The sequence below is a fragment of the Elephas maximus genome, chromosome 9 (genome assembly GCF_024166365.1).
Source record: "Elephas maximus indicus isolate mEleMax1 chromosome 9, mEleMax1 primary haplotype, whole genome shotgun sequence".
Taxonomy (NCBI): Eukaryota; Metazoa; Chordata; class Mammalia; order Proboscidea; family Elephantidae; genus Elephas; species Elephas maximus.
The window spans coordinates 61,877,576-61,899,651 of record NC_064827.1 but is presented as its reverse complement, the minus strand read 5'-3'; the positions used below and the strand labels follow the sequence as shown (position 1 = coordinate 61,899,651).

Below are 22,076 nucleotides of genomic sequence, written 5' to 3'. Positions count from 1 at the left end.
GAGAGGAATATATCTATTTGCTGTTAGTAGTAATAGAAGCAATATACATCTATACGTGATCCAATGTTTGGTTGGTTCTTTTGTTTTTATTTTTGGTCCTAATGTTTCTTGGAATGATTAACTTCTACATGAGCTGCGTTAGATGAATAATAAAGCACCTTAGTGGAGTATAACAAACTGATCGTGATCAACATCTAGACATGGGGAGCTTCTCTGGATTTCCTGGACTATAAAGAACTATAAATAATAATAATAGACAATTTTTTCCCCAAAGGATGGGCTGCCTCCCTTGAAGGAGTTTTGAAAAATCTTGTGAGGTCAGAATATTAGTAGGAACTTTCAGAGATGAATTAGTTTAAGTATTATCCCACATAGCCTCCTCTTCTCTCAGAAAGAGAGCTCAGCCCCAGCTCACCACCAATCCCTCCCCAGACATATGTTTTAATTGAGGTGATTAATTTATACAGGAAAACACAACAAAGATCTTTACCTAAGAACACTGCCAAACATTATTTTTTTTTAGAGAGATTAGAAATTCATTCCAAAAGCAAAAGCATTGGAAGATATATACAAATTTGAAACTTTTAATGTATTCTTTTGTTCAAGGCTGTCTGTTAGTGGGTTCTAAATGTGTATGAGCCTTAACTTAGTCTATAAATTGAAGTTCACCTAGACCAAATGGGGGTAACTCTTCTTTGAGGTCTTCATTGTTTGTATCCACTGATGCCTAAAGTAGCTGATTACTGGATTAAACATTTTTAGCAAGCCAAACTTAATGAAAGCAACAAAGAGATGCATATTTGATAAGATCTAAAAATTCTGTTTCTGAAAACTTATTTATTTAAGTAGCAACAATCTGGCCAGTGTTAGCCTAAACTGAGAAACAACATTCTGCCCCCTAGAGATAGAAAAATAATCTTAGAAGTTGTAGAACCTGAATATCCAAGAAAAATCTTATTCCTCAACAGACATCCCAGTATAGTAAGAAGCATGAAACCGGGAGTTGAGGAATTTTGAATCCTAGCTCTGCCACTTCCTAACTCTATGATCTTGGGGAGTCACAGAAGTTTAACATTGTTCACTTTGGAGATGATCCATTCAAATGATCCCACTATATAACCGAGGAAAGCGAGACAAGAATTTGCCCAAGTTTGTAGTGAAGGAGCTCCTAGTCTAGTCATCTTTCCACTACAACAAGAGGCTTCAACTTCTAAAGAAGGATCTTGTTCAGATTCTTGCAAACATCATGTCTACGAACATGCTGACAGAGGAGAGTAGTGCTTAGCACTTTTAATAAGGTTCCACCGAAACACAAAGAAAAGCAAAATTCCACACTTTCATAAACACCATTTATCAGGCACAGCAATACAGCATAAAGCTCAAGGAAAGCTGGAAAATGCCACGAGAACAAGAAGATGATTTCTTTCATGACTTTGGTTAGGAACTTCCATAATGTTCCTCAGCAAATACACTGAACAATGGAAAACTTTCTCATAAAGCCTCTGAAGGCTTCTCCGTTCTTCCTTCACTTGTTTCTGCTGTTATCTGAGGTATCAGGGTTTGGCTGTGTTGGAGGTAGAATTTGTGGGCGTAGATGTGTTAACCAGATTCTCAGGTTTCCTCTTCAAGTTCAGCAGTTTAAGGGAGACAGAATCTCCATAATGGAAGAAACAGATGGTCCAATGTATATTAGTTGGATAATAATCATTAATAATATTACCAAAAGTTACAGGTAAAATAGCTAACATTTATTGCATGCTTTCCATGTGTCCACACTGTGCTGAACTCTTTATATTTAAATTGAATAGTATCCTTTAAGTTGATGCCCTATCATATCTGTGAGAATGAACTTCCAAAGCGGAGCCTGCTACGTTCTGGGGAGAAGAGTACCCAGAAAACAGGGCTCACAATGGAGCAGGTGCAGAAGGTGCTGTGCACGGGAGCTTGCCCCCAGGACTTCATGGGTCTTCTAACACACACAGTACCATATTCCTAAGCTGCAGAGCCCAGAGGCATCTTGGGCCCAGGTGAGCTTGCAAATTGATATTCAATCCCATTTCTGAGCCCAGAAAACCAAAGGTGAGTGGAGGAAACACTCTTAATTTCCCCCCTCTCTTCTCTTGTGATTCTCCTTTCTTTTGATTTAGGCCAAGAGCAGAAAATCATGGAGTCACCAGTGGATATGATTTAGAGCCGGCTTGAAAGACAGAACAGCTGCCTTAGCTGAACACCAGCTAGAACTCTATGCCCCCATTGCCTCCTGCAAGATCCTTTGAGGAAGGCCATGGCCATGTACACAGAAGGATGCTTCTCCATTTCAGCAGGTTTACCAGGTTTTACCACATAGATCTAATGTGTGTGTATACACAGATACACATATACACACAAATACATAATACAGAGAGCACCTAGTACAATTTATGGCACAGAATAGCACTCGATAAATATATTCTCTTCCTCACTCCATTCCCCAAGGAGGCATGTAATTAATGAACAGCATTTAGGATGATGAAATACAATTCTTTCATTCCTTCAAGTTTTCACTAAAGATTCACTCTCCTGATTTTTTATTATCTCGGCATAATCATTCACTTTAGAACTCTGAGGATTTATAGTACATCAAATAAGGGATAAGCAATGCGTTTGAGGCAGAGATGGTTATTCAGCTGATGAGAAGTCAGCATCAGTGGATAGGTTATAGCCTCTGGATCAGTTATTGCTACTTTTGGAGATGTTAAAATCTGAAACTATCCCAGTAATTCCAAATGGCAATTTCTTCTTGAAAATGCTCATTGAATCCACTTAAAACAAAAATGGAGTTTTTATTTAATTAGGTAGCAGGCTCTGCCCAATAGCTCACACAGATTATATTTGTTTCAGTACAGAGCTGACCAGAAAAATGACCATCTGCTTTCCACAAACAAAATACCCTTTGGGTGTTTAGCAAACTGAAGGAAACTGTACCTAATGATTAGTGTCTGTCTCTTTTTAAGCAAAACCCCAAAATCACTGTAGGAAACCAGAACAGTATGTGGTATCAAGTCACATACCCATAATTAAATATTATGTGTTATTTATATATAGACGGAGACAAATCAAAATTAATCTATACTCCGGGGTGGTTAACTAGTAAAGAAAATTATAAATGTGCAGTTACTAAAAATGGAACAACATTAAACCTTAAGGCAGCATTGGCTGTGTCTGCTGGCAAAACAAGTGTTAACATATTTCAATGCCCAGTAATGATTTTTAAGAACAATTAAAAACTAAAATATCTATTTGAAAAAGAAATAGGACTGATTTGAGAACTTCTGCAAGCTGAATTGGTATTGGAATTTTAATTTGGGATTAGAAAGCATACACAGGAATGTCGTGGGATAAAGTTATAGCAATCTTTCCTCAAGTACAAAATAAAGATACCTAGAAAGTATTACTGTTAATCCACACTCTTTGGGCTCCTTTTTCACTTACTGTTGCAGCCAGAACAGTTAAAATTAGAAAGTTCTGCCGACATGTAAATAACGCATGGTCAGGGTGAATGTTACCTGAGTGCAATGGTTTCAAACTGCATTAGTAAGCCATCATCATGCCCTGATTTTACAACTCTGTCCTTTTGCTAAGTTTGCTTACCTGGCAGGCTGCCGAAATCATTGTGTCCCAAGCATTGATGCCAGCCTAAAATGGTGACATCTATTGTGGCTTAAGTCATGCTTGGACAAAAATATTTCAAAGCTCTTTAATAAACACATTTTGGGCTCTGATTTCTTTGCAGCCTTGTTTTGTCAGATTTTCCTGGTTAAGTCTGAAGGTTACCTTTAGTTGCTTTACAGATGCAATGTTATGTGCTGACAGAATAACTGTATGACACAAAGAACAGATTTTTAAAACCTAAAAAAAAGTTCAAATGAAAACAGCTTCCACGTGGTGCTGAGGAAAAAAACATAGGCACTTCTGCTTCAGGTTTTCACATTTTGATCACAGATTGCTTTTCCAAGGTCCTTTCACTACTGGAAATTCCTTACCGGTAAAAACCACCTATCATATTTTTATGAAAATAATGGAAGCCTTCTATGTTTGTTTGCCAATCGCCACTCCCCAACACCACTGTGACATATTTTCATAAGCACTGCTATGCCAATTTTTTTTAACATGTTGCTGTAAAAAAATTAGCATAGCACGTTTATAAAAATACTTTGTGGGGAGAGGGCGCAGCTGGCAAACAAATGTAGAAGGTGTTCTTTATTTGCATAAAAATACGGTAGTTCACTGGAAACCTTGTTCTCATACACACTATTTCTGTGCATTAATCTTCTTTCATGAAACTGTCTCCATTGAGAGCACAGACCGAGTTTCTCCTAGGGCCGAGAACAATCCAAGCAGCCCCTGCCTCCCTAACTGCATGACTGAGTGTAGCTCCAGGACCTTTCATCACAGAAGGCTGCTTGCTTTGCAGAACCAAGTTCTTCATCAACAAAAACTGAGGAGTGTCAAGTGCAATTTTTCTTCTGGAAATAGTTAATATGTCTGCTGCTCTTTCTACTTCCCTATTTTGAGTGTAATTCGACAAAGTGTATATTCTCCATAACATTCTAAAGCTACTAGGCTACTGGGATTTTTTTTTTTTAAATGACTACTTAGCCAGTTTTCTTTTTTTTTCTTTTTTTTTGAGAAAACCTGTGCTAAAAAGGCACTAGATAAAATGAATTTCCTTACTCTTGTGTCTGTAGCAATATACACTGTGTTAGACTCTATAATTTCAGAAAGGTAACAATTGGATAAAACATTCTAATTATTCAGACTCATTTACTTTCACTTAGAAAACAAATCCAAAGTCAAAGGAACAGCAGGCCACAGCAACGGAGACCACCTAACCATGAAGTTAGTCATCCCCTGCCTCCTTGGTGCTCTGGGTTGCTGCTGACCCTGGCCTTGGCCTCCTGAGTGGCCTCTCACTTATCAGGTAAGCAGGACAGTGGCTTGGAACCAGGGAAGACTCACTGGCTGCAGCTGTGGGATCCAAGCCTCCTGGAGACCTGAGTAAATGAGACAAAGGTGAAGTTCTCACAGTTTTCCAGCTTGACCTTCTTGGCTAAATTTGGGACAATTCCCCGCAAAGACCGCAGACCCATTCTCTGCTCCTCATACCACACACTGCCCGTGTCTGTGGCCTCCTTCCTGGCGGTAAGGTAGAAGGGGGACTTGGCCTCCATTTGGGTGGGTGGCCGGTGTATATACATGTACTTGTAGAGGAGGCAGTAAGGGCACTGTTTGTGTCCCCTGGAATGCTCATGGTAGATCTTCCCATGACACACTCTTGTGGAACTGCTCCGACTCTCCCGCTTTACGCTGTCTGTCCGGGCAAAGTAGGGCTCGTTTTGGGAGTCTTTGAGCAGCTCAATGTCGCCATACATCAGGTCTGCATGCTCCTGCAGCGTCCGCATGTTCAGGTATTGGCTATTGTATTTGACCACAGTGGACAAGAGCGTGATGGGGCTGTCATCCCCCAGACAGCCTGCCTGCCACATCTCCTCCTCATCTGAAAGGGAGAAGTAGACGATGTTGCGAGAACGGGCACCTGACATCCCTGCCTTACTCAGAACCCACAGCTTCTCCTTGAGTTTCTTGGTGGAAGAACTGAAGGTGCTGCTGGTGATGGAAAAGCCCACACCTGCATTCTTCAAGATGCGGTCCAGGCCTCGGCGAATGGCATGGAGCGAGGTGGCCAGGAAGTCTGAACCGTCACTCTTCTTAACGGTGACATAAAAGTTCTCGAGCAGCTCATTCAACTTTGCTGCAGGGATCTCAAATGAGACAAACACTGAGGTTATACATTTGAGGACACCCAGCCAGACCCCTCCTTCTTTCTCCTAATGCTCACCAGGGGCTGTATTGTGGACCAGATCTTTTGTGGTGTCTAGAGGGGACCCCTTAGCATGATAAAAAAAAAATTTTTTTTTTTTTATGGAGTGGAAAAAACAGTTGACTTTAAGCTGGGAGATCTGGGATCTGTATTTCATTCCACTTTCTCTTTAAACCTCAGTGTTTCAATCTGCAAAATGGGACACAATCAGTACTTTCTCGAAGGATTGTTTTAATGCTTAAATAAAATAGTGGATGTGAAAAGGCTTGTAAACAGTGACGAGCAAACACACATATGTGTGTGGAAAAGAAAAAAATATATATAAATTATTATTACCATTGGCCTTTGTAACTTTTACTATTCCTCTCTGGAAGGTTCTTTCTTCTTTTTAGCATATCGTTTCTCTCCCTCCAAAAAAATTCAACTATCCTCTCTACAGAATTACTGAATTAAACTTATCAAACTCTGACTCACTGTTGCATTAATTTCCTTGGAATCTGAACAACCTATTTGGTAATACTGTTACTAAACATGAATGGTGCTGTAGGGGAAGATAACTGATATATCCATTTTGCATAGCAAGTTAATGCTGCTTGAGTTTTTATTTGAATTTATCTGGAAAGGACTTGAAATATCTCTGGCTATGAGGTTTTAATATCGACATTAGCTCAAAGGATATGAAAAATTAGTCATTATAATGACAATTAGAGAGACCTCCTTTATCTGGGTGTAGTAAGAGGAGAAAGAAGTCTGGCTGGTAAAAGGCTTTATTTTCAAGATGAAGCTAGGAAGAGGAAACCAGACTTTGTTCATAGTCTATTTAGGCTGAAAACACATTCTAAGACAAAAATAAAGTCACAATATAAAAATGTTCATGAAATAGAAACTTTATAGGTAACGTTCATTCTTCAAATAACCTTTGCGTCAAAGAGAAAAAATAAATTATAGATAAAAAATGAGCCAAACTGTGTGATGGAAAACTTTAGGAAATGAATAGTGGTGACGGTGTACAACACAGTGAATGTAATTAATGCCACTAAATTAACATTTAAGAATGGCTAAAAGGGCAAATTTTTTGTTATATATATTTTACACAATAAAATTTTTTAAATGAGCCAATCTGAAAATATCACTTATCAAAATGTATGAGACACTGCTAACTGAGATTAACATCTCAGTTTTGAATGACTTTGGTAGAAAACTTTATTGAAAATGAGCAAACTGATAATTCAACTAAAAAGCTAGAAAACAAACGAAATTTAAAAAAAAGGAAAGTGAATCAATAAATATAAAAACATAAAATTAATCTACTAGAAAAATACAAATTGGGATAGGTAAAAAATGAAAATATGTAATCTTTGAAAAGACCTATAAAGTTAGCAAACTTCTAGCAGGTCTGAAAGAAAGAGAAAGCAAGAGCAAGGAAGAGGAGCAAAGGAATTATACATTTAAACATTAGGAATAAGAAAGATTCTAACTACAGAAAATATAAAGAATATGAAAAATGCTATATACTTTATACATATTAATATAAAAATCTGGATAACCTGAACAATTTTCTAGCCAAATATAAATCACCAAAGTTGATTCAATAAGAGGCAAAAGATCTGAATAGCCCCCAAAAAGAAAAGATAGTGAAATGATTGTCAAAGATGTACTGCTCCTAAAGAGATGGCTTTAAGGGTGCTTTCTAATAAGCATTTAAGGAGTCTAATTTTCTTTGGCATTTAAACACTTTTGTTGTTACTCTTACTATTGGGTGCCTAGGAGATTCCAACCCATGCTTTTTTTTTTTTTCATTTAAACACTTTTGTTGTTACTGTTGGGTGTCTAGTATTCCAACTCACAGTGACCCCATGTGACATAGTAGAACTGCCCCCATAGGGTTTTCTTGGCTGTAAGCTTAATGGAAGCAGATCACCAAGTCTTTCTCCCGCAGAGCCACTGGGTGGGCTCAAACTGCGAGCCTTGGGGTTAGCAGCCAAGTGCTTAACCATGTGTGCCACCAAAGCTCCTTTTAAATACTTCTAGGGTGTAGGAAAAAGACAAAAAGGTTCTTCATTAATTTATAACCAGAATCTGATCAATATCACACCAAAAACCAAAGTATATGAATATAAATGTGAGCTTCCCTAAGTAAAAGACAGGCAGTCTTCATTTTGCACAGTACCCTGCTAACTGAAACACATACACATTAGAACAGTTCCAAGTGAGGACATGGCTCTGATATGCACTAATTTCAATTAACATGGTACCACGTAAAACAAAGTCAAATTCAGGACTGTAGTAAAACACTACTATATCAAGACAAGGAGGGATTTTTGCAGAATGTAAGGATGATTCAGTCTGAAGAAATATATATTTTTTTAATTTTTATTGTGCTTTAAGTGAAAGTTTACAAATCAAGTCAGTCTCTCCTACAAAAATTTATATACACCTTGCTGTATACTCCTAGTTGCTCTCCCCCAATGAGAAAGCACACTCCTTCCCTCCACTCTATATTTTCGTGTCCATTAGCCCGCTTCTGACCCCCTCTGCCCTCTCATCTCTCCTCCAGACAGGAGCTGCCCACATACTCTCGTGTCTACTTGATCCAAGAAGCTCACTCTTCACTAGTATCATTTTCTATCCCATAAAAAAAAAAAAAAAAATCCCTGTTTGAAGAGTTGGCTTTGGGAATGGTTCTTGTCTTGGGCTAACAGAAGGTCTGGGAACCATGACCTCCTGGGTCCTTCTAGTCTCAGTCAGACACTTAAATCTGGCCTTTTTATGAGAATTTGAGGTCTGCATCCCACTGCTCTCCTGAGAAATATTTTAATACAATTGATTTATTCATACATTAAGGAGAAAAAATATAAATCTTGATAAATAACTTAAAAATTCATTTGAAAATAATTTCATATCCCTTTCAAATTTTTTAAAAACTCTCATTAAATTTAGATTGGGGAAAAAAAAAAAAACTCTCTTACTATGAAGAAGAGTATTTTGGAGACAAGAACCCTAAGAATTATACCCAAGATGAAAACAGGAGAATCCTCTTATGAAGTCAGGAACAAGATGAGCATACTGAATATCATTGCTATCATATAACACAGATTTATTGTTCTGGAGGGTCTAGCCAATCAAAAAACATATATACTTATATGTATATAGGAAAGGAAAATGAGAAAATACAATTTTACTCTGATAATATGATTATTGGTCTTGAAAATCCAAGAGATTCAGTTGAAAAGCTATCAGGAAGAATAGGGTAGCCGTATATATAATATAAAAAGCAACAGCCTTAAGGGGACTTCTAAGTCAATTGGCATAATAAACTCTATTATGATAACATTCTGCATCCCACTTAGAAGTGTGACGTCTGGGGTCTTAAATGCTAACAAGCGGCCATCTAAGATGTATCAATTGGTCTCAACCTATCAGGATCAAAGGAGAATGAAGAACACCAAGGTCACATGATAATTATGAACCCGAGACAGAAAGGGCCACATGAACTAGAGACTTACATCATCCTGAGACCAGAAGAACTAGATGGTGCCCAGCCACAACTGATGACTGCCCTGACAGGGAACACAAGAGAGAACTCCTGAGGGAGCAGGAGAACAGTGCGATGCAGACCCTAAATTCTCATAAAAAGACCAGACTTAATGGTCTGACTGAGACTAGAAGATTCCCGGCGGTCATGGTCCCCAAACCTTCTGTTGGCCCAGGACAGGAACCATTCCCGAAGACTACTCGTCAGACATGGAAGAGACTGGACAATGGGCTGGAGAGAGATGCTGATGAAGAGTGAGCTACTTGTATCAGGTGGACACTTGAGACTGTATTAACATCTCCTGTCTGGAGGGGAGATGGGAGGGTAGAGACGGTTAGAAACTGGCAACAGGGTCACGAAAAGAGAGACTGGAAGAAGGGAGTGGGCTGACTCATTAGGGGGAGAGTAAATGGAAGTATGTAGTAAGGTGTATGTATATAAGCTTACATGTGACAGACTGACTTGATTTGTAAACTTTCACTTAAAGCACAATAAAAATTATTTAAAAAAAAAAAAAGCAACAGCTTTCTTATATACCAGCAATAGCCAGTTCAGTCAACTTCCTAGTAACCATTACACCACAAATCAGCTGGTTTCAGATTTTTTATGTTGTCACTTCTAACTCTATTTGCAGATGTTAACTTCTCTGTGCATTAGTTGGGACTCATCTGTTTTCGAGAGATAGATATAACTTGTACAAGGCTAGGCAAAAGGGATATTAGAACAAGAGGACTCCCAGGCCATCAGGACACTCTCCTTCTCTCTATCTCTCTTCTCTGTGCAGACCACAGGTACCTTCAGGTATTTTTTCTCATTTTCAGTATAAAAAACTTCAAAGGATGAATCTGATTGGTCTACTCCTGATCCAAACAATGAACCAAAATGTGGTCCATTGTACTAATAATATTATAGCTTCTGCAGTAACTATGTGGATTGAAGGAGAAGAGTAGTTCCTAGATAAGGAGTACTGAGAAGAAAATCTTATTTATTACCTTAGTACTTAAATAAATAAATAAAATCACCTCTGATAGCCTCTGTTGCCCTTAGGATAATTCCCAAACAGTTTATCTTATTTACAAGTCTTCACAATCAGCTTCCACTCTGTGGTAGATTGTTTGCAAAGACAGCCATAACAATTCCTTCCATCCCTGTGCACACCTCTTTGCAAAATGACTTTGATGCTCCTATCAAAAGGTGGAATCTGTTTTCCCACCTTTGAATCTGGGCTGGTCATGTGACTTTTATTTTGACTAACAGAGTGCAGAAGAAATGACAATGTACGAATTCTGGGACTGGGCCTCAAGGGACCTTACAGGTTCTGCTTTTGTCTTCTAAGTACCTGGTGTTGCCATGTGAGGAAGCTCAGGGTTAGCCTGTTGGAGCATAGGAACATGTGGAACAAAGATGACCTGTCTCTCACCTAACAACCAGATGACTGCATCACATGAGCACCCCAAGTAAGACCAGTAAAAGAACCACTCAGAGGATGCTGTAAAGATGACAGCATGAGCAGGTCTAGGATCTCAACCCTACCCACATGAACACCAAGAAAGCAACCCTGAAGAGGTAGGCAAAGGATGGCATCAAGAAGCTACAAACTGAAAAAACATATGGACAAATTTCAAATGGTGGGAAAATTTCTTCTTCCATTGTTCCCATACCTCCCTCTCTTGATGTAGCAGACAGACAGCTGCAGTGGAGCAGCAGGCACAGCCACAGCTGACGCACGCCTCTCCTGTGCTCTGATAAGGGCCCTGATCTCTGAGTCCACAGTAAAAAAGACAGATATTCCTGGTGGACTGTTCAGGATGTGTCATGGATTGAATTGTGTCCCCCCCAAAATATCTGTCAAAAATATGTGTCAAATTAGCTGAGTCATGATTCCCAGTATTGTCTGATTGTCCACCATTTTGTCATCTGATGTCATTTTCCTATGTGTTATAAATCCTACTTCTATGATGTTAATGAGGCAGGATTAGAGGCAGTTATGTTAATGAGGCAGGATTCAAGCTACAAGATTAGGTTGTGTCTTATGTCAATCTTTTTTGAAAAATAGAGAAGCAAGCAGAGGGACAGGGGGGCTTCATAAAAACAAGAGCCAGGAGAATAGCGAGTCCTTTGGACCTACGGTCCCTAGGCTGAGAAGCTCTTAGACCGTGGAAGATTGATGACAAGGACTTTCCCCCAGAGGCAACAGAGAAAGAAAGCCTTCCCCTGGAGCTGGCACCCTGAATTCAGACTTCTAGCCTCCTAGATTGTGAGAGAAAAAATTTCTCTTTGTTAAAGCCATCCACTTGTAGTATTTCTGTTATAGCAGCACTAGATAACTAAGACAGGGTGTATGTTCTGACAGTATGTGTGCTGCCTGAAGGACTAGAACCTCTGTCTGGCCTGAATTGGAGCCCTCACAGAGTGGGGAAGAGAGCAGTGAGCAAGGACTGAAGGCTGTGCCCACCTAGGAACACATTGATCAGTGTGTGTTTTCTGATTGGTCTGGAAGCCACTGAAGGACTAAAATCTGAGTTTGACCTGATTTAGAGGTCTCACAGGGTTGGGTAGGGAGTGGTGAGCAAAGTCTGAAGACTTCACCTGCCTAAGATTTTCTTGCAGAATTTAGTGCTTTTGAAAGTACCATGTATATGGGAAGTTGGAAAGGCTAATACACTGTAAGAGTCTAATGTCTTAGTGGAGTCCCTGGGTGGTGCAAATGGTTAAGCACTTGACTCACAACTGAAAGTGGGTGGCTTAAACCCACCCAGAGGTGTCTCAGAAGACAGGCCTGGCAATCTGCTTTTGAAAGGTCACAGCCTTGAAAACCCTATGGAGCAGTTCTACTCTGCACACATGGGGTCGCCGTGAGTCAGAATCAACTTGATGGCAAGTAACAATAACAGCAAGAAAAACAACAATGCCCCAGCATTAACAAAATATCACAAGGCACACAAAGAAACTGAAAATTATGGCCCATTCAAAAGAACAAGATTAAGAAAGAGAAATCACCTCTACAAAAACCTGGACAATAAACAAATTTCAATACATACTACAAAACTACAGTAATCTAAATAGCCTGGTGTTGGTATAATGATACGCATATAGAACAATAGAATAGAATTGAGAGTCCAGAAATAAACCATACATCTTTGGCCAATTTATTTTTGACAGAAGTGCTAAGTCCATTCAATGAAGGAAGAATAGTCTCTTCAACAAATGGTTCTGGGACAATTGGATCTCCAAATGCAGAAAAGTGAAGCTAGACCCATGCCTTCCACCGTATATGAAAATTAACTCAAATGGATTAAAGACCTAAATGTAAGAACTAAAACCATACTATTCTTAGAAGAAAACATTGGGGTAATGCTTTGGGAGGTAGTTTTTTTTTTTTTTTTTTTTTTACATAGATTCTTAGAGTGACATCAAAAGTGTGAGCAACAAAAGACAAAATAGACAAATTAGAATTCATCAAAATTAAAACCTGTGTGCATCAAAGGACTTTATCAACAATGTGAAGAGACAACCTACAGATTGGGAGAAAATTTTTGAGAACCATATATCTGATAAGAGTTTGATGTACAAAATATAAAGAACTCCTACAACTTAATGACAAAAAGACAAACAACTCAATTTTGAAAAAGTAGGCAAATAGACATTTCACCAAAGAAGATATACAAATAGCCAAAACCACAGGAAGAGATGCTCAATGTTATTAGCCATTAATAAGTGCAAATCAAATCCACAATGAGATAACACTTTACCTCTGTCTGTGATCAGGAAAACAACAAGTTTTGGTGAGAATGTGGAAAAATTGGAACCCTCATCCATTGTTCGTGGGATTGTAAAATGATGCAGCCACCGTGGGCAACAATTTGACAGTTCCTCAAAAAGTTAAACACAGAATTACCATATGACCCAGAAATTCCACTCCTAGGTATATATCCAAAAGAGCTGAATGCAAGAACATAAAAAGATACTTACACACCGAAGTTCACTGCAGCACTATTCACAATAGCCAAAAGATGGAAACAATCTGAGTGTCTATCAACAGATGAATGGATAAACAAAATGTGGTATAGATATATAAATGAGATATTAATCATAAAAAGAAATGAAGTCCTGATACATGTTACGACATGGATGAACCTTGAAAACATTATGCCAAGTAAAGTAAGTCAATCACAAAAGAACAAAATTATATGATCCTACTTATATGAAATATCTAGAATAGGCTAATGTATAGAGATTAAAGTTCATTAGTGGTTTCAGGGATGGGAGGGAGAAAGGGGGAGTCACTGCTTAATGGGAACTGAGTTTCTATTAAGGATAGTGGAAAAAAATTGGAAATGGATAGTGGTGGTGTTTGCACAACTTGACGAATCTAATTGTCACTGAATTGTACATGTAAAAAAGACTGAAATGGCAAATGTTTTGTTATATATATATTTTTGTCACCAAAAAGAAAAGAAAAGAACGACCCAGCTGAACTCAGCCCAAAATGCTAACCCACTGAATCATGAACAAATAAAACGAATGTTGCTTTAAGCCACTAAGTTTTGGGCGGTTCGTTATGTAGTGATAGGTAACTGATACATACCCTATTTCTCTAGCCTGATCTCCTGTTCTCTTTTTTTCTATCTTCCAGCCTCATTGAAATTTTTTCCATTCCTAGAAACCACCAGAGCCCTGGTGATACAGTGGTTAAGAGCTACAGTGAGATACCACTGCTAACCAAAAGAAACCACAAGGTTCTTTCTTGCTTCCAAGTCTTTGCATATGCTAATTCCTCTGGCTAGAATGTTTTTTTTTTTCTTCATCCTTCTCTATCTGAACAATCTCTATGCATTCTTCCACACCCAGCTCAAATTCTGCTTTCTACATAAAGGCTTCTTCAGCTTTCTTAAGCAAGGCTACTCTCTCATCTGGGATCCCAGAGCATTTAATTTAAATTTTTATGACTGCCTTTTCCATATTGTACACCCTCTTATCTATTCACCTAATCTGTCTCTCTGAGTGGACTGAAACTTCCCTGAAGGCAAGAACTATATGAGACAATAGATTCATGACTGGTCTTCACACATACTGGAAGGCTGGAAATACATATAATTGGTCTTTAGTGAACTGACAAATGTGAGTAAAATTAATTATCACTGAAGTCAGGTGAACCAGGCTGGCTTAGAATGCTGAACATTTTTCTTGATTTCCACAGAATACCACAAGGCTCCACACTCAGTTGTATCACCATTCTTGGGAATAGGCATAAATATGGATCTCTTCCAGTCAGTTGGCCAGGAAGCTGTCTTCCGTATTTCTTGGCATAGATGAGTGAGCACCTCCAGTGCTGCATCTGTTTGTTGAAACATCTCAATTGATATTCCATCAATTCCTGGAGCCTTGTTTTTCGCCAATGCCTTCAGAGCACCTTGGACTTCTTCCTTCAGTACCATCGGTTCCTGATCCTACGCCATCTCTTGAAATGGTTGAACATTGACTAATTCTTTTCGGTATAATGACTCTGTGTATTCCTTCCATCTTCTTTTGATGCTTCCTGCATCATTTAATATTTTCCCCATAGAATCCTTCACTATTGCAACTCGAGGCTTGAATTTTTTCTTCAGTTCTTTCAGCTTGAGAAACACTGAGGATGTTCTTCCCTTTTGGTTTTCCATCTCCAGCTCTTTGCGCATGTCATTATAATACTTTACTCCACCTGAGTGTGGAAATTATAGAAGAATATCATTAATATCACACCCAAGCAAAATTTTGCTGAAGATCATTCAAAACAGGCTGCAGCAGTATATTGACAGGTAATTGCCAGAAATTCAGGCCGGTTTCAGAAGAGGACGTGGAACCAGGGATATCATTGCTGATGTCAGATGGATCCTGGCTGAAAGCAGAGAATACCAGAAGGATGTTTACCTGTGTTTTATTGACTATGCAAAGGCATTCGACTGTGTGGATCATAACAAATTATGGATAACATTGCGAAGATTGGGAATTCCAGAACACTTAATTGTGCTCATGAGGAACCTTTACATAGATCAAGAGTCAGCTGTTCGGACAGAACAAGGGGATACTGACTGGTTTAAAGTCAGGAAAGGTGTGCGTCAAGGTTGTATTCTTTCACCATACCTATTCAATCTGTACGCTGAGCAAATAATCCGAGAAACTGGACTATATGAAGAAGAACGGGGCATCAGGATTGGAGGAAGACTCATTAACAACCTGTGTTATGCAGATGACACAACCTTGCTTGCTGAAAGTGAAGAGGACTTGAAGCACTTACTAATGAAGATCAAAGACCACAGCCTTCAGTATGGATCGCACCTCAACAAAAAGAAAACAAAACCCTCACAACTGGACCAATGAGCAACATCATCATAAACGGAGAAAAGATTGAAGTTGTCAAGGATTTCATTTTACTTGGATCCACAATCAACACCCACGGAAGCAGCAGTCAAGAAATCAAAAGCCGCATTGCATTGGGTAAATCTGCTGCAAAGACCTCTTTAAAGTGTTGAAGAGCAAAGATGTCACCCTGAAGACTAAGGTGCGCCTGACCCAAGCCATGGTATTTTCAATCGCATCATATGCATGTGAAAGCTGGACAATGAATAAAGAAGACCAAAGAAGAGCTGACGCCTTTGAATTGTGGTGTTGGTGAAGAATATTGAATATACCATGGACTGCCAAAAGAATGAACAAGTATGCCTTGGAAGAAGTACAACCAGAATGCTCCTTAGAGGCAAGGATGGTGAGACTGCGTCTTACATACTTTGGACATGTTGTCAGGAGAGATCAGTCCCTAGAGAAGGACATCATGCTTGGCAGAGTACAGGGTCAGTGGAAAAGAGGAAGACCCTCAATGAGGCGGATTGACACAGTGGCTGCAACGATGAGCTCAAGCATAACAACGATTGTGAGGATGGCTCAGGACCGGGCAGTATTTCGTTCTGTTGTGCACAGGGTCGCTATGAGTCAGAACCAACTCGATGGCACCTAACAACAACAACACCACCACAAAGTTCAAAGCAAAATCACACCAAAAGCAACTCCTGAAAAAATATCAAATCACAAAAATTTATATTGTTTGCCTGTAAGACACTGTTCAGCCTGGTCCACCTTGGCTACCTCCTTAGGTTTCTCAGCTGAGTTTTGGTAAGTGATTATTCCTCTATTACCAAGGTCCTCAATCTGTTAAAAAGGCATTGCAAGAAGCCAATTTCCTTCACTGACCACTCTGAATTGATTTACTATGTCCAATTTCCAGAACCCATCAGACATTACAGACTTGGCTTTTGTGCTGTAAAATATCAAAGCTTGGTCATAAGACTGATGGTTCTTGTTGGGAAAGGACAGAATAACAAATGATTCATTTGGCAAATTCCACAGTTCTGTAACTATATAGTAATCCTTGACACTTGAAAGAGATTATAAGACAAGTAAAACCAAAAGTCACTTTTGGGGAATTCTTCAAACTCCTCTTTGTGATAATCTTGTCTGGGGTGGGGGATAAAGAAAGTAGAGAAAATGCTTATGAACTTCAGGTACCCTTATAGGAAAACAAAATGAATCTTGAACTAATCATTTCTGACAACAAAAACTATTTCATTTTTACATTACCAACTTTTACTTTATTAAGAAAGATACATATTGAACTTTAGGATGCTCCATTTTCTATGGGCTAGCCTGAGGAATAAATAAGTCACTGAGATAGTAATCTTGGGGGAAGTGGATCAGTGAGGAGCAGGTCGTTCTTCAAACAATAATTTATCGGAAAAAATACCATGTGGACTATGCTCTGATCACAGAGTGAGACCAGCAGTGCACATTTTGCTTACTCAGATGACATTTTGAAGTCTGATTTAATTCTTTGCTTTTTCCATTAAACAAGCACCTACATGTGAGGCAGAAAGGCTGCCAAACTATGGTCAACGTTGTAAACCATTGTGTCTGCTGCTAGCTATATCTATTTTTAGAGACACATCTAGGCTGAAAATACCTTGCGTTGAGAAGAAGAAAGTGAAGTTAAAGAAGATGGGCACTATGCCACAATTCCTTCTTTTTATTAAATATTGGCTAATTCTCTAAAATACTGGCCTCTTTCTTCGGAGTATATAATTACAATTATTTAGCTTTAGTAGCCCAATGTGAGTGGATTACAGAGGATTGGTATGTATCTTTTCTCTTGCCCACTATTCCTCTAGATATTAAGAAATATTGGTACTAAAAGTGGGGTGAAGGCACACTCCATTGGACAGCTGAGAAATTTTCACCATCTGGGATGCTTACATTATCTAAATTACGGAGGGTGTGAAGAAATAATGCTTTTTTAATTGATTCCTGCATGGGAACTTGTAGGTTCCCAGCAACTGACAATTGTCTTCACAATGATTTCCCAGAGTCTGGAAGACAGGCCATCTGATATAGAAAAAGTACGGTTAGTGGGGATGGAGTAATGGTGATGTGGTGGGTGGGGATAGGTAAATTTTTTGACAATGTTAGGCAAAAAGCCAGAGAAACAGGAGACTTCAGAGATATGACAAGTATGAAATATTAAAGGCAATGGGGTTAGAAATTTCCCTTTGTTCTAAGAAGGCTGAACTTGCTTAAGCCTTTCATAGCAAGACTGGTGTGCGGATTAAAAGAGAGAGTATCGATAGTGTTTAACATAGTACCTGGAACACAGTAAACAGTAGGACCTTAATAAATGACAGTTGTTAATACTATTACTATAGAAACAAACTCTGGAGACACAGAAAGCACTCCAGGGCTCCTAGTGAGTTATGAGTAGACTCAGTCTTATAACGTTGGAGACCATAGTGGGGAATGCCTATTCAACCACTGCTTATTATGATTCTTCAAACTGATAACTGGAATATTGCTGAGTGAAAGATGCCCCTTGGTTTTCTGCCCTCTAATGGACAACCATGAACCAGCTGGCTTTCCTGTTTCTACACAAGGTGAAGAGAGCTTTTGCAGAAAAGTAAGGAGGTAAGAGTTCTTGCTCTCTAGACCATCCACTTGGCCCTCAGAGTTGCTAAACAACGTATTTTAAAAACTACCATTGATGGTTTATGCATTATTTGCTATATTTTAAAAACATGTAACTTATTTATGTTATACAACATAATAAAATCAACATCTATAAATCCACCATAAGAATGAAACCATTACTAACACTATTTCCTATATTTACATATTCCTTCTTTATTCAACTCTTCTGCCCTCCAACCTCCACCGAGGAAGGTACTATCTTGAATTTCGTTTTATCACTCCTTAATTTTTCCCCCACAAGTTTATCACATATGCATGTATTCTTATATTATACAGTGTGTTGTCAAGTTTTGCTGGCTTTTAAGCTTTGCAAAATTGGCATGTTAGTGTGTTACATATCTAGAACTCACTTTTTGTATGTAATGTTTTACTCTAACATAATTTCAAACTTAGAAGCAAGCTGCAATAGGATAAAGAGCTCTTGTATGTCCTTTACCAAGATTCATCAACTGCTTCCTTCTGTCCCATTTGCTCTATCATTTACATGGTATCTCTTTCCCTCTCTGTGTGTGTTTTTTTTTTTTTTTTTACTTTGAGTGTAAGTTGTACATTTCAGTGTACATTTCCTATGAAAAAGGACATTCTCTTAAATAATTACAGTAGTTTTAAGAATGAGTAAATTTAACACTGATAAAATAACATTACCTAAACCATAGTCCATATTAAAATTTCATCAATTATTTCAATGTCATATATATTGTATAGGATGCAAATAGCTTTTTTCACTCTGTTTTTTCATTGTGTTTCCACGATTTAGCCTTGACATGCATCAATAGACTAATAATGAAAACTATTTTTAAGTCTACCATTTATAATAGCAACACAAGGCTTATATTACCCACGTTATTAAATCTAGTGAGTCAGCTCTCAGTCCTCATTTTACTTGACATGTTAGCAAAATTTAACAGTTTGTCCCTCTTTCCTCCTTAACATGTTTTCTTCACTCTTTGGATTGTCTTCTTATTTTTTTTTGGTATGCAATTGACATTTACATATTGATGGTATACATCTTGCTAAATTCTTTTATTGTTTCTAGTAATTCGCTTGTGGATTCTCTTGGGTTTGCTATGTAGACAATCATATCATCTGAGAATAATATTAGTTTTCCATTTTCTTTTCCAATACTTATAGATTTTATGTCTTTTTCTTATTTTACTGTGTTAGCTAGCACCGCTAGTGCAATGTTCGATAGAAGCGGTGATGACAGGTTTCCTTGTTTCATCTCTGATTTTAAAAGGAAGGCTTCAAAACTTTGGCCCCCAAGACTGCTATTTTTGTAGATAGCCTTTACCTGTTTACCTTTAAAAAGGCTTCTGTTTAAAAGCCTTTAAAAAATTATAAATGGTTATTCAATTCTATCAAATGTCATCTCTGGATTTATTGAGACGATCATATTCTTTTCCTCCTTTTAATGCTCAGTGTAGTGAGTGAAATTTATAGAATTTCTAATGTTTATCATCTTTGCATTCCACAAATAAATCCAATTTGGTCACTATGAATTTTTTCTAATGTATCACTTGATTTACTAATATTTTGTTCAGTATTCCTTTCTTATATACTTAATGACTATTTTTGGTATCAAATTAAGCAGATGTCATATAATACATGAACAGTATTTCATTCTTTTCAATTTTCTGAAACATTCTGAATAAAACTGAAATGATTTGTACTTTGAAAATTGGTTGAACTCACCTCTAAGTGTTTTCTCTGTGGAAAGATGTTGAACTACGAACTCAATTTCTGTAACAGTTATAAGACTATTAAGACTTCCTATTTATTCTTGAGTCAATTTCAGAATGTGACTTTCAAGAAATTTGTTATCTTGGTTTCAGTTTTAAAATTTATTGATATAGTACTCTCTTATTATATATTTAATTGCTGCTGTATTTCTACTGAAGTTCCTTTTTCACCCCTATTATTTGTTTTTCATTCTCTTTTTTCCTTGATCAGTCTATCCATAGATTTGTCAGTTTACTAATCTTAAAAAAGAAATTTTTTTTTTTTAACAATCTCTATTATATCACTGTGCCTTACTTCATTAACTGCTTTCATAATCTCCCTTTTTTTCTGGTTTATTTTGTTGTTTTTCTAATATCTTAATTTGGATACCTAGCTCATAAATTTTCAGCTTTTATTCTTTTGTAATGTTAGCATTTAAGGCTTTAAAAAATCACTTGGAAATATTGCTCTTGCTGCATCCCACACGTTTTGAAGTTTATATTAACATTCATGTAAAAATATTTTTAAAATTTCAATATAATATTTTCTTTGATGTTTCAGTTATTTAAAAGTATGTTTTTAAATATATGGAAATCAAAAGCTCTTTTGGTCACTAACTCCTAATCTAATTCCACAGTGGTTGAAGAATGGGTTATATACGTAATATAAATTCTGTGATATTCATGAGCCTTGCTTTATTGGCCTTAGATCATTACTTTTTGTAAATGTTTCACGCATATTTCAGAAAAACATGTGTTCTCTATTTGGATACCTCTATTTGGGTTCTACCTATGTCCATTAAATTAAGACTGAATTTTATCGTTCACATTAAAAAAAAAAAAACTTTTTGAGTCCTCTACTTTCAGCACTCCAATGTATCTTTGTTTTAGTACTTGTAAAGAGCTTATAGATGAATTTTTTCTTTTTTTTGTCAGTCTGAAAATCTTGGTCTTTTAACTGGAAAGTTTAATTTATCCATATTTATTGTGATTATTGATATTAAGACTTACTTCTATCATTTTACTTTTTGATTTCTATATGCCTCATGCTTTTTGAAAAAAACTATTTTGTCTTTTAAAAAAATAACTGAGCTTTGTTTTTTGTCTTTCCTATTCTATATTTTCCCCCTCTGCTAATTTGAGACTTACTCTATTTCTATTATTTTAAGGGCATTCCTCACATTTTACAATGCATACTTAAAATCTGAGGTTAACATCTTAACCCCTTCTCCAAACAACACTTATAACATTAACTCTGATTACTCCCTCCTGATTTGCATGCTAATTTATTCTTTTTGCTTTGATTATAAATGAAATTATTTTCTTAATTTTATTTTTGGTTTCTCATTACTACTGTACAGAAATACAATTACTTTTTGTATATTGACCAGGTATCCTGAAACCTTGCTAAATTCATTTATTAGTTCTAATAGCTTTTAGTGAATTTCTTAGAATTTTCTATGTACAAGATCATGTCACCTGCTAAAAGAGATCACTTTACTTACTCCTTTCCAATCTGGATGCCTTTTCTTTCATTTTGCTGCCTAATGCCTTGATTAGAACCTTTAGTACAATGTTGACTAGAACTGGCAAGAAAACATCCTTGTCCTGTTCCTGATCTTAGGGGAAAAGCATTCAGTCTTCAATCATTAAATATAATGTTAGCCGTGGGTTTTTTTTAGATGCCCCTTATCAGGTTGAGAAAGTTCACTTCTATTCCTAGTTTGCTGAGTGTTTTTTTTTTTAATCATGAAGGGGTGTTGGGTTTTCTTAAATGCTTTTTCTGAGATGATCATGTGGTTTTTGACTTTTATTCTATTGCTATGGCATATTGCATTAATCTTTGGATATTAAAACAACCTTACATTCCTGGGATAAATCCCACTTGCTCATGGTATATAATCATTTTTATAAC

At 37.4% G+C, this 22,076-nt stretch overlaps 1 protein-coding gene across 4 annotated transcripts in view; it reads right to left on the bottom strand.

The window, feature by feature from the left end:
- Window positions 1-22,076, bottom strand: part of KIAA1958 (KIAA1958 ortholog) — a 164,143-nt gene that overhangs the window by 5,314 nt on the left and 136,753 nt on the right. Inside the window, exon 5 of one of the 4 annotated variants that reach the window (XM_049895622.1) lies at window positions 3,106-5,801. The exons of 1 other annotated variant lie outside the window; for it this stretch is intronic. In XM_049895622.1, the coding sequence (XP_049751579.1) occupies window positions 4,995-5,801 (807 nt within the window). In that variant the 3' untranslated portion in view covers window positions 3,106-4,994. Of the gene's footprint in view, window positions 1-3,105; window positions 5,802-12,943; window positions 15,097-22,076 lie in introns of those variants that run through there. 2 more of the 4 variants (XM_049895618.1, XM_049895620.1) reach the window with 2 other exon arrangements.